We start from the raw sequence: 13907 nt of genomic DNA, 5'->3' as shown, positions 1-13907 counted from the left end.
AAGGTTACTACAAATAACTATAAGTTTTATGGACGCCCTTGATTCTATTATAAAATATCATATCTTATGTCGAATACCGAGCTTAGCCGGCTTGTAAGATTAATAAACGATCATAATTAGAAATTAAATTAAGAAGGTGTTACTTTAGTATAATAATATGAAGCGCTGTATTTTATTATATAACCTTTAACCTACCTACAATTTTACATCGTCATTCCTAATTTAAAAACAACAAGTCACGGATATATCTCAATTAAGAGACATGCATTAAAAAAAAAGTGACTTTTTAATATACTTACGTGTATTATACCCATTATTAAGGTAAAGCCGAATGCACCACAAAATACCATTTATAAATAAATATATCTACTTTTATTTGTTTTGAATGTGTTGATTGATTATAAAAATTATTAAAAATTAAAAAAAAGGATATATACTACAATTTTTTCTTCTGGATCCAACACGTACATCGCAGTTGCCAGGGAGAACTGCAGTTTCCAATACGCAATAAAATCTAAGGCACTTTGTAATCTTGACCAAGCCATATTTGGAATGTTTGCTTGAAAACTGACAATCCTGACACAAAACTATAGCAAGGAGCAGTTGTTGCTCAGTTCAGTGCGCTGAGCTCGTTATGAATAAACCTTGTTTTCCGGGACACAATAAGTGTTCACACCGGAACGACCCTTAACCTTTGAACTGGTTGTCATGGAATATTCAATCATTGCTTTAAAAGTAAAAAACATGGATTAAAAGCAGTCTGGCTTTGTATATTTACTATTAAATCTATATTCTAGTCTATAATAAAATCATATTTTAAAATTTTCATTAAATTTCTGATTATAACAATTTTATGTTCTTTTTTAGTGATACGATTGATGCGTTTTTTTTCAAATATATAAAATATTTATATACAACATAAGAATAAGGAGATTCCAATTTTTAGTAGCACGCATGCGCTCTTTACATTTTTATTTTGTCTAGTTTCCTGTTCCTGTGAAAGAAGACAATCTCAAATTTTACTCTCTTTACTTGATCATTGATGTAGCTTCGAGTCTACTTGTGATTTTGAATTTCAGAGCAATGTTTTAAAGAAATAAGATCCTATTAAATATCTGACATGTAGGTCTAGACCTAGATTAATTATTAATTAGCATTTTAATAAAAAGCAGAGGTTGACTCTTAAATTATTCTAGAAGATTCAATTGTTTACATTTAAATTTGTCATATTTAATTTAATATTTTAAAATATTTATTTTATTTATGATTTACTGATCTAGATCTAGACTCTAGAGTAGAGTAGTCACTCTAAATCATTTTCAATTATTTTGAATTCCTCCCACCTCAGTGTCACTGAGTGTGGTTTACCTAGATTTGAATTTAGTTAAAGGGTAACTCCGATGGTTTTGACAATTTTTGATATAATATGTGTTTTGATTTATAGATATAAGATAATGAATATATTATTCTTTTTTTTTTAATTGCAAGAATAACTTAGTAATTGATGTTTTTGTGACATAATTTTTCTGCGCATCCAAAACAGTCAGATTTTCACTGAATTTCTGTGTGACGTCACGAAGGTGCACTCAAATCCTATTGATACTCATTGATAGGGAGGCGAAAAAGAAATTATCTTTGATAAAAAAAAATTTTCGTTATTACATCATTAAAATACTTTAAAAGAAATTTCTAATGGTGTATAAATTATGACTGTATGTTTGACCGTAAGAAAATTATGATTTTTGTGTGCTGTTTCGACCTAACATTGGTTGACATGGAAAAAGTGATGAGAGAGCTTGACGCTGGCTCAGCCGGCGAGACACACCCCCAAGGTCAAAAGTTAAAAAGTTGGAATTGAGTTTCGTAGACGATAGATCTACTTATTAAATAAGAAATTTAATAGTAGATCTAGTATTCGTAGTAAATTTCTAGCTCACAAATCTGATTTCATTTATATTTATGAACTTCAGTTGTTTAAAATGTCTCAGTAGTATCATTAATTGAATTCTTTGGCCTGGAAATCCAATGTATTGTTGGTACTGCACCTGGTATTAACTTCAATTTTTTTTTTAAATCCCATTTCCACAGCAATGAAGTTGCTGAAACAGCTTCTCTCAAAATGGTTTGAGCATAAACAGGAATTAGCTAATGCCTTTGTAAAATATTTGCTCTTCAGGCGAATAAATTTTCCCTTTAAAACTTCATCTCTTGGATACAAATGAAAAGAGACACTAATTTCTGTATCAGCATACTTGCTGATTTTATCTTTGTGATTGGAACTACTGCAACAAGTTACAAGCTGAAGAACAATATTTAATTTTCTTCAAGTAGAAATAGAGGTTTATAAACAATGACCGATTATAAATCAACGTGGAGACTAGATCTAGCTGTGAAGCGTAACAATAAATGCGATCCGATAGGTCTAGATCTAGACTAGAGAGTTTATCGGTTATATAGGTCTAGATCTATATTTAGCCAGCACCCTCGTGACGTCACGTTTTTAAAAACTAAAAACATCTCGCAGAACCCCGTTTTTTGGGGGGCGTGGAGAATTTTCTGTCTAATTTATTAAATATAAAATTTTCCGAGCATTTAAATAAAAAATGATATAATGTTTACTATTACAACTTTTTACGCAGAATTTAAATATGTCAATAACTAAAATTTGAAAAACTATCGGAGTTTCCCTTTAAGCATTAGCTATTACTATTAGGCAGGCAGTAGAATAAAGACTATGTCGTCTATGTTAACTATGATGACTATGTTACGTAACAAAAACATAGTGTCATAGTTAGTATGTAATTGCAATGAATATTATATCTGTTTCTAGATAGACTTTAATAATGATTATACTTATCATCTAAAACAGACGACTCAGTTAAGAGTCTAGATTCCAGTAGATCTAGACTAATTTAGTTTAATCTAGAGTAAGTTATGCACTCCAAATACCTAGACCTAGTTATAGGCCAAAAATTAAAAGTTTGACTTTGTTTTGAAAGCACATTATTTGATAATGGTTTTGACATAGAAATTAAAAAATCAAAATGTTCTTTAGTTTAAGGAGAATACGGATGACTACTTATATTTGTAACCCTAACCTATATTTGTTTAAAATGTATTTAAGGTAAAAGAGGCCATGTGTCTTCATCTAATCCAAAAAAAAAAAAATTCACACTTTGATTCCGTACACAAAATTTATTCCCAACAGTCTCTATATTTTGGCATAAATAAACTCAGATTTTAATGTTATATTAATATTAAATATTAACTAAATTTTAAGATCCCTAGCCCTAGGCATGATATCCTAAAGATGTTTTCAAATTATGCATAAATACAAACACCTTTCTATTTTTTTTGGTTTAAATCAAACAACTTGGATTATGAATCAAATAAATCAGCTCCAAATCAATTTTGGCTGGCTTATTAGCATAGACTTAGTCAACCAAAAAATACTTAGTCTGAAACCTAGGAAGAGGTAAAGTCATCCTATGATCCTAGCAACATAAGAAAAAAAAAATGACTTAAAAATTTGAACTTTTTTTTCTTACATAAAAAAATAACTAAATGGAAGAAAATGGGGTCAGCATAATTGGAAAATGGAAACACTCATTATACTTATACATTACAAGTGCTATTTCAATATTAAATATCAAAATAAAGATGTAATGACCACAAAAACAGCGAGTTGTTCGAATTCGTGTATAGTCCAGAATAAATAAATTACTCTATTAGATTTTATTAAGTTATATTTGTATATATTAGAGATTCTTCATTACATATTAATGTTGTATAGATCTAGATGCAATCTACTCTAGGACTAGGTCTATAATCTATATCTATACTCTATAGATTTATATTTTAAATAGATTTTATGTAGTTAAATATAGATTATTATAGATCTAGTAACTATTCTATTAATTCTAGATCTAGTCATCTAGATTCTAAATTAGTATAATCTAGATCTAGAAAATAATCTAGACTCAGGCTATATTAGTTTATATTATATATATATTTATATGTTATTATTTTTTGTTTGTTGTATTTATGAGTCAACTATTTCATCTATTTGCTAGAAGAAAAGCAAACATGGACAGCAATCAGTTTCCTTCATTTGGAAGTGGACTTACTCCACAGCCCCAGTTACAGGTACACTTTTTTTTTTTAATTACATTTCTTTGATATACCACATCTGGACTGATTCCCTTAACAGACTTCAGCTAATGATTTTTGGCTATATATTTTTATGAAGTATTGGCTTACAAATTGCATTGAAAAAATGATGCCTCTTTAGGATGTCAAGACATCTGCATCATATGGCACGCAAATTAATACTTAAAAACACAATAAAAAACATACAGATGTCAAAAGGTTTAAATGCCTCAGAGATATTGTCTCCTATGAAGGAACTTGAGTTATGAGTCCACAGCAGCAGATGTGTACGTCAAAAGAATGTAGAAAGACAGTGGCAATCACTATGCACGAAAATTAGACTGATGCCCTCATTTTATGTTAGTGAATCATGGTCTACAGAATTAGAGAGGTGGATCTTAGCCATGGAGTCGAGATGCTACAGAAGGATTCTATGTAACACCTACATCACAAATGAAGAAATCCCATAATATTAGATCATAATGGGGATCATGTCTTATGTAATGTTACAACTAAGGATGTCAAGTGAAATGAGACAACCACATTGTTGCTCAACCACTTGGAGTCAGTTTTGACAAATTTTTTCAACAGTTTTAAAATGTACTATTTTATTAATAATTAATGTACTTTGCTTGTGATCTCCACAGAGTCCCATGCAATCACCTGGCATGGCATTCAACCCGGTGCTTCCTCCATCTAATGCCAGTATGTACCCTGCTACACCCAATCCAAATGGTCCAGGCACACCATTTTCTCCAGCCACTCCGGCATCTGAGGGTTCAACCTCAGGAATCACACCACAGCTGCAGTAAGTGAAGTAATTTTTTCCTAAATCATGTAAGCCGACTCATTCAGACAAAAAAACAACTAGAAGCTAACGAAGAGCAAATATCACAGCATGAACTTTGGTAAATTGTGGAACTCATGCGTGGGCATCTAAAAGTGACATATATATATTGACTTGATTGAAAGCTGACTATATATGTAATGGGGAGGGGAAGTTAGAAATTAGGATACAGATTAATTGTAAAAGAAGAAAATAATTAATGAATGGCATTAAATTAGCAGTTATTTATGCTGTGTACTTATTTGCACCTAATCCTAAAGAACCAGAACAAAACCAATTAAATATTATAATATCATTGGTTTTTTGTGCATTTACAAAAATAAACAATTAAAAACCCTTTATCGAGCAAGCAAATGCACTACAGCAACAGAGGTCAATGCAGAAGCCAATATCTTACAATTAGTTTCATGGCAAGAGTTGGCAGGAAAACAAGCAATGTCTTTGTGTCCACCTAAACTATAGGTTGTGGAGGGTTATGGAAATGAGGATAGAGATATCAAAACTCAATGTAGAGAATGATGAACAAACTGACCTTCAATTTTTTTATGAAGATTAAGATATTACCATTGTTTCTTAATTTATATAGGAAAGCCACGATGATGCCCTAAATGAATTGCTGCCCATGACAACACAGGATGTTGGGAAATGTATTGAAAATATGCACTGCTCTATTTTGTCCATATCAGTATCTGTACTAATGTAGAAATGTAATTTAAAATCTTACTTTTAATAACTGAGATTGTCATTGTAGCTACTTTAATTGTCCTGTCAGCTTTTGCATTGTTTTTTTTTTAAATTCCCTTGGCTTACATTAACAGTGAACATGAAGTATTTAATACAAAGTTGCACAGTGTGATTATTTTAGCTTCACATTAGCATTTTTTGTGTGCTTTGGTTTGGTTTGGAATTTATGGAAGAATTTTTATTTTATAACTAATGTATTCAAAAGAAAAAATATGTAGTACAATATCAAATAAATATCTGTATCAATTTTTTCCATTCATTCTCAACATTCATCTTATTGTCCCTTTTTCTTATTTTTAAAAATTATCACAGGAATATTGTGTGCACAGTTAATTTGGCTTGCAAGCTTGATCTCAAAACAATAGCTTTACGAGCAAGAAATGCAGAGTATAATCCTAAACGTTTTGCTGCTGTTATAATGCGTATTAGAGAACCTAGAACCACAGCTCTTATCTTCAGTTCAGGGAAGATGGTCTGTACAGGAGCAAAGAGGTACAAAATAATTTTTAAAATCTAAAGGAAATTAGGGAAGATTATTGTATTGTTGTTATTTATTTTTTGCATTACTTAGCATTATGTACTTGGCGTTAAAGATACAAATTCTTCTAAATGAGTGTTGAATTTGTTGATGGTTTTTAGCTATAAACAAAATAATGTCAAACAAGTGTCCAATAAGAAATTTTGGTTTAAATTTTAATACACAATCACATATTAATTTGTTGATGGTTTTTAGCTATAAACAAAATAATGCCAAACAAGTGTCCAATAAGAAATTTTGGTTTAAATTTTAATACACTATCACATATTATATTTTCCATAAGTTCTTATTCCAAATTTAATTTTAGATGTGTTTTTAGTTTATGTATATTTTATTCTTTTAGAAACTTCTGCTGCTGTAGGTAACATTTATAAATAAACAAATTTAAATAAATGTAAAACTTTCTTGACTTACTACAGAGGGCTAATTGTTAGACAATTTTGTTTCTAGCCAGCTTGAACTTTTCCACTAATTTTCTTATTGTCTTCTTCAGTGAGGACCAAGCCAGATTGGCAGCCAGAAAATATGCCAGAATAGTTCAAAAATTAAATTTTCCTGTAAGTAAAGTTTCTAGTCACACCATTGTAACAGTAGGACTATTAACTTCAGTGAATTAGGAAGAATGCTTATTTAATTTCTTTAAAATGTTCTAGGAATGCTTATACGTCAAAACATTTGCTTTGTATACTTTGTTTAAAATCTAAATCAGTCTAACTTATTAATGATGATGCATACATATTAAACATAAATAAACAGCAGCACCAGGGGCCAAGTTTTTAAATGAGAGAAAGTAGTGAATTAAATGCAATGAAAATAAGGGGCTGCGCCTACCAAGGCTCGAACCAGTGACCCTGGAAACGACAACACCGCCTTGCGATAACGCACTAAGCAAACTTAACATCTAAACCATCGGAATGATGAAAAGCTAAAAAGATACACAGTCAAATTGAGCCATTGTTTGTCTATACATGCCTAATGGCTGTCTGTGTTGGCTCTATTGGAAGTTGTTGGTGAACGGATGTGGCGAGGTGTGGGAGTGGCTAGCTAGGGCATGTGACCATTGACCTTGACCACTGGGGAGGTAATTTGCATACGAGCGAAATGACTCTGGGCCAGGAGAATGTTTTTTTTCAGACATTCCGATGGTCTAGAGGTTAAGTTCGCTTAGTGTGTTATCGCTAGACAGTGTTGTCGTTTCCAGGATCACTGGTTCGAGCCTTGGTAGGCCCGGTCCCTTATTTTTGTCACATTTAATTTACTACTTTCTTTCATTTAAAAACTTGGCCCCTGGTGCTGCTGTTTATTTATGTTTAATATGTATGTATCATCATTTGTTTCAGCACCTAGCTTCACTTCTATATTAACTCATTAATGACAATGTTTTATCAGATGCCCATTGTATTATGTCTAACTGCTAGGCCAGTGTTTCCCAAACTGCGTTCCCTAGAACACTATGGTTCCGCGAGGCTTGAAGAGGTGTTCCGTGAACTTTTAGAACTATGAACTTTATACCTACACATGAATTATTTCTAATATATAGAAAAGAAAAACTGATTTTATTAGCTCTGCTCTGTAAATTAGAAAAAGCTATAATTGATCTAGATTCTGTCCCTTATTTAAAGCAAAGATACAAATCTCAACCTTGAAATGATTTCTTGTCATGTTTGTCTGAAGAGTACCTTAATGTTTCAAAACAAGCTAATGTTAGTTTCCTTCTTTTTCCTACAACCTATTTGTGAGAAGCAGGATATTTGTTTAGTTTTGTTGCAACAAAGTCCAAAGTATAAATCTAGAAGCATGCGGTTTGATGCCCCAGCAGATAGTAGAATTGGGCTTATTAACAAACATAGTTAAGCTCATTAAGAACTCAATACCATCAAAGTGATTAATGTTTCTGGTGCTAATGTATGTCTGTATGTTTTATGATAGTTTTCTACTTGAAAAAATTTTTTAAGAAAATTTGATTATGGTTTAGCTTTTATTTTTAATTTAAACAAACAGGAAATAATCCAACCTAAAAGAAACAAGCCAATGGTTCCGTTAAATTCTCCAAAAAATGGGAAGAGTTCCATTTTAGAAAAAGTTCTCAGAAAACTTAAAAAAAAAAAATTAAAACAAAAAAGAAAATATAATTTTGAAAGTTTTTATTCTGTGGATTATTTTGGGTATATATAAGGTGACCAGATGTCCCGACTTATTCATGACAATCCCACTTTGGACTGTCTGTCATGCTTTTCATAAAGTGTCCAGGCGGGATGGTCAATGTCCCGTTTTCATAAAAAGTCTATTAATGTCACGCTTTTATTTTAATATCTTTCCATGACAGGGTAAGAAATTTGTTGTAGACAAAATGAACATGGACGTTCATAGGGACCTACAGAGTTCCTGTTGATAAGGTAGCTTACTACTCTAACATTTAAACATCTGGAAATACCAGGTGGTTGGCTTTGAGGCATTCACATGAGTGACTAGTTATATTATATCCTGCTTTGAAATCATATTTCTTTTCACAAGAAAGAAGACCCCCATGATCGAAAGCTTCTTTGAACACCTGTGCAGTGAATTGTGGCTGCATTTTGTATCCAACATTGACGCTATATTCCATACAGAAGTTCTTTTTATCGAGGGACAGAATGTTAGGGCTCTTGAAGTATCTTTTTCCATTTATGGATTGGCTCAGAAATGCACAAAAAGAAGCATGAAACTTGAAAAGGCTCCTCCTCAACAAAGTACACATGGATGATCCAAGTTGGTTAGAAAAAGGGATGTAGCTCGAATATGGTCATCATCAACAAGTCCTGCTTTGGCTCCCCAAGTATCTGGTCACCTTAGTATATATATATATATATATATATGAATGCTAAGTTTGTGTGTTTAGTTTCACTCATTAGGAGCTGTCCAACATTTACATTATCATATATTATATCTATAGTATTCAATATTTATGCACCATATCAAATCTGTTTATTATAGATTTTATCCTTTCATCTTCTCTAAATAAAGACAATTATTGTTTATCTTTTCATGGATTTCAGGCAAAGTTCATGGAGTTTAAAATTCAGAATATGGTTGGCAGCTGTGATGTTAAATTTCCAATTCGATTAGAGGGTCTGGTCCTGACCCATTCTCAGTTTTCCAGGTAGTTTAAATATTGTTAATTTAACTTAATGGGAGATTTTGGTTTACTTCAAGTTTCTCATTCAGAATTAAAAACATAAATAAACTGGAAAGCAGAATATCCTGGGTTCAACTGCATTTAAGGATCAAAAAGAGTCATTGTATATTATCATTTTTTTTTTTGTAATATGTTATTTTTAAAAATTTCACAATTTAGTTCTTGTTCTTCTTGTGCTTGATGAAGACCTTAACCCATGACCTAGTAAATCAATGTTTGTGTTGGGAGGGGGGATGTCATCCCTTTAAATATTACTACTCTGTTTGAAGATCTCAATGCTAAGCCTTTTACTCTGTTTGAAGATCTCAATGCTAAGCCTTTTACTCTGTTTGAAGATCTCAATGCTAAGCCTTTTACTCTGTTTGAAGATCTCAATGCTAAGCCTTTTACTCTGTTTGAAGATCTCAATGCTAAGCCTTTTACTCTGTTTGAAGTTCTCAATGCTAAGCCTTTTACTCTGTTTGAAGATCTCAATGCTAAGCCTTTTACTCTGTTTGAAGTTCTCAATGCTAAGCCTTTTACTCTGTTTGAAGTTCTCAATGCTAAGCCTTTTACTCTGTTTGAAGATCTCAATGCTAAGCCTTTTACTCTGTTTGAAGTTCTCAATGCTAAGCCTTTTACTCTGTTTGAAGTTCTCAATGCTAAGCCTTTTACTCTGTTTGAAGATCTCAATGCTAAGCCTTTTACTCTGTTTGAAGTTCTCAATGCTAAGCCTTTTACTCTGTTTGAAGTTCTCAATGCTAAGCCTTTTACTCTGTTTGAAGATCTCAATGCTAAGCCTTTTACTCTGTTTGAAGTTCTCAATGCTAAGCCTTTTACTCTGTTTGAAGTTCTCAATGCTAAGCCTTTTACTCTGTTTGAAGTTCTCAATGCTAAGCCTTTTACTCTGTTTGAAGATCTCAATGCTAAGCCTTTTACTCTGTTTGAAGTTCTCAATGCTAAGCCTTTTACTCTGTTTGAAGTTCTCAATGCTAAGCCTTTTACTCTGTTTGAAGATCTCAATGCTAAGCCTTTTACTCTGTTTGAAGTTCTCAATGCTAAGCCTTTTACTCTGTTTGAAGATCTCAATGCTAAGCCTTTTACTCTGTTTGAAGATCTCAATGCTAAGCCTTTTACTCTGTTTGAAGATCTCAATGCTAAGCCTTTTACTCTGTTTGAAGATCTCAATGCTAAGCCTTTTACTCTGTTTGAAGTTCTCAATGCTAAGCCTTTTACTCTGTTTGAAGTTCTCAATGCTAAGCCTTTTACTCTGTTTGAAGTTCTCAATGCTAAGCCTTTTACTCTGTTTGAAGATCTCAATGCTAAGCCTTTTACTCTGTTTGAAGATCTCAATGCTAAGCCTTTTACTCTGTTTGAAGTTCTCAATGCTAAGCCTTTTACTCTGTTTGAAGATCTCAATGCTAAGCCTTTTACTCTGTTTGAAGTTCTCAATGCTAAGCCTTTTACTCTGTTTGAAGATCTCAATGCTAAGCCTTTTACTCTGTTTGAAGATCTCAATGCTAAGCCTTTTACTCTGTTTGAAGATCTCAATGCTAAGCCTTTTACTCTGTTTGAAGATCTCAATGCTAAGCCTTTTACTCTGTTTGAAGTTCTCAATGCTAAGCCTTTTACTCTGTTTGAAGATCTCAATGCTAAGCCTTTTACTCTGTTTGAAGATCTCAATGCTAAGCCTTTTACTCTGTTTGAAGTTCTCAATGCTAAGCCTTTTACTCTGTTTGAAGTTCTCAATGCTAAGCCTTTTACTCTGTTTGAAGTTCTCAATGCTAAGCCTTTTACTCTGTTTGAAGATCTCAATGCTAAGCCTTTTACTCTGTTTGAAGATCTCAATGCTAAGCCTTTTACTCTGTTTGAAGATCTCAATGCTAAGCCTTTTACTCTGTTTGAAGATCTCAATGCTAAGCCTTTTACTCTGTTTGAAGATCTCAATGCTAAGCCTTTTACTCTGTTTGAAGATCTCAATGCTAAGCCTTTTACTCTGTTTGAAGTTCTCAATGCTAAGCCTTTTACTCTGTTTGAAGATCTCAATGCTAAGCCTTTTACTCTGTTTGAAGATCTCAATGCTAAGCCTTTTACTCTGTTTGAAGTTCTCAATGCTAAGCCTTTTACTCTGTTTGAAGATCTCAATGCTAAGCCTTTTACTCTGTTTGAAGTTCTCAATGCTAAGCCTTTTACTCTGTTTGAAGATCTCAATGCTAAGCCTTTTACTCTGTTTGAAGATCTCAATGCTAAGCCTTTTACTCTGTTTGAAGATCTCAATGCTAAGCCTTTTACTCTGTTTGAAGATCTCAATGCTAAGCCTTTTACTCTGTTTGAAGATCTCAATGCTAAGCCTTTTACTCTGTTTGAAGTTCTCAATGCTAAGCCTTTTACTCTGTTTGAAGATCTCAATGCTAAGCCTTTTACTCTGTTTGAAGTTCTCAATGCTAAGCCTTTTACTCTGTTTGAAGTTCTCAATGCTAAGCCTTTTACTCTGTTTGAAGATCTCAATGCTAAGCCTTTATGGAAACTTTACATCATTACCCATCTTAAGCCAAGAAACAAGCAGCACAAATAAAATACTAACTTATGTTTGTTTCAATAGTTTTCACTATTCTGTTTCAGTTATGAGCCTGAATTATTCCCTGGTCTGATTTATCGTATGGTGAAACCAAGAATTGTACTGTTGATATTTGTCTCGGGCAAAGTGGTCTTAACAGGTAACTAATTCTACTAAAAATCAACACTTTTTTGGGATGCATGCTTGAAGTAGAAATGCAATCTCTCTTGTATACAGATAACATGAGTAAAAAAATAATTTTTAGCAAATATAACAATAGCTAATAAATGTAATGACTAAGGGAACCCAACTAACTCGTACCCAAATCACATTCACAACAGTAACCTTGAATGAATACAAGACTAGTATTATTGTTGGCAGACTTAATAGAAGATGATTTCTCTACTTTTATCATCGAAGTTACTAAATAACACAATGTGCCTTTTAGATCTTGTTCTTTTCATTCTGATTTAAAAACAAGATTTTTTTTTTCTTTTGAAAGCTAATAGTAGTGGTTACACTTAGTTTGAGCAAGATGAAGAAATCTGATAAATATGTTTGAAATAGAAAAATACAAACCTTTTTTTTTTGTTTACTTGTGTATTTAATGCATGTGCCTAAAATAAACATACTTTAACTAACATATGAATACTTTAAATCAGACACCACAAAAGCCACAGTGTATTTTTTCCTCTTGTGGTGGGTGGGGGTGGATAATAATAAGGATTATTTATTTTACTAGTATTTTTACATTGAAATGAAATTCGATTTCTATGGTTTCAAATGCCTTTGTATTATTTTGTAAGCACCAATGTACTAGATCTGTAAGGTTGTTTTTTCATTACACCTTAAATTGGTGTAACTGCTATAATCAAGTACTTGAGTCTGTAACATATTTCCCATTAAGCTCTAGCAGTCTATAATGATCGAGCTATTCAAAACAAAGTCCTTTGATTTTCTAGCTGTTTTTTTTTTGTTCACTTGTGACCTTCTCTGATGATTAAAAAATTGAGAACACCTAAGTTCAGTTGCTTCCTTGCTACAAACATATCAAGTGTGTCAAATCTGCATTACTTTTTAAATCTATTATACTTTTGAAAAAAAAATAAATTGAATGCAAAGCTTGGGAAGATATTAAAGTATAATTTTTCAATTATTTAATGGCTTACTAATACAGTGACATATCTTTTTTTGTGTGTTCTTCCAGGGGCCAAAGTAAAAGAAGAGATCTATGAAGCGTTCAACAATATTTACCCAATTCTGAAATGTTTTAGGAAACATTAGCATCAAGTTCACATTTTGTTTTTATGTTTAACTGCTGTTATTTAACAATTTAGTTTGGCATTTGATGTTATCACATTTGTTCAAAGTGATTGGAGTAAATGTGTATTGAAATACTGAATGGGTAACTGAATAATGTTCTTTCAATTGATTGATGGTTCATCTCTGATTGTTAAGAGTGTAATGTGAGAGGGTTTTGAAATGTATTTGCAAAACGTAAAGCATGGTTGTGTGTTGATTGAAAGAATGGTTATGTGATATAGAAAACCAAGTGTACATATTTGATGAAACCATGCATTTAATTACTGTTTCTATTTTTGACAATAAAATCCTTGTTTATTCTTTTCAACTCTTTATAATGTGTTACACTTTGTGTGTGTCTTAAGTGTACCAAACTTTCAGTCAAAACTATGATTCATTTTCTTGAGGGTCAGGCACTCTCTTAAATTATTTTTGCCTGAGAATCTGAATAGTTATCAAATTTTAAATCCCTATTCTTTTCTAATCACTGTGATACTGTTGGGAAAAGCTGTTGCTAGATGTGAGTCAAGTTTTAAAGATTTATAGTTCAATGGCATGTTGCATCAATTTTTCCTATTGTTAGCTGAAAACATTTTCTCTTGTCAATGTTATCAAT

General features: G+C 32.1%; 1 protein-coding gene across 1 annotated transcript; it reads left to right on the top strand.

Annotated features, from left to right (window-relative positions):
• Positions 1-974: 974 nt before the first annotated feature.
• Positions 975-13614, top strand: LOC106055480 (uncharacterized). The gene is made up of 8 exons (XM_013211747.2): positions 975-1122; positions 4074-4146; positions 4797-4957; positions 6053-6232; positions 6772-6835; positions 9314-9417; positions 12055-12149; positions 13197-13614. The coding sequence occupies exons 2-8, from the start codon at positions 4087-4089 to the stop codon at positions 13271-13273; spliced, it is 741 nt and encodes a 246-aa protein (XP_013067201.1). The 5' UTR covers positions 975-1122; positions 4074-4086; the 3' UTR covers positions 13274-13614.
• Positions 13615-13907: the final 293 nt, after the last annotated feature.

This window comes from Biomphalaria glabrata, chromosome 3, assembly GCF_947242115.1.
Source record: "Biomphalaria glabrata chromosome 3, xgBioGlab47.1, whole genome shotgun sequence".
Classification (NCBI taxonomy): Eukaryota; Metazoa; Mollusca; class Gastropoda; family Planorbidae; genus Biomphalaria; species Biomphalaria glabrata.
Note: the sequence above shows the minus strand (reverse complement) of the source record. Positions and strands in the feature narration are given on the sequence as shown.

What these genes read in the sequence shown, in the direction of transcription:
- LOC106055480 (XM_013211747.2), top strand. Translation starts at nt 4,087, where the DNA reads ATGGACAGCAATCAGTTTCCTTCATTTGGAAGTGGACTTACTCCACAG. An exon ending in GGAATCACACCACAGCTGCA is followed by an intron (nt 4,958 to 6,052) that starts GTAAGTGAAGTA and finishes AAATTATCACAG; the next exon opens with GAATATTGTGTGCACAGTTA. An exon ending in GTCTGTACAGGAGCAAAGAG is followed by an intron (nt 6,233 to 6,771) that starts GTACAAAATAAT and finishes TGTCTTCTTCAG; the next exon opens with TGAGGACCAAGCCAGATTGG.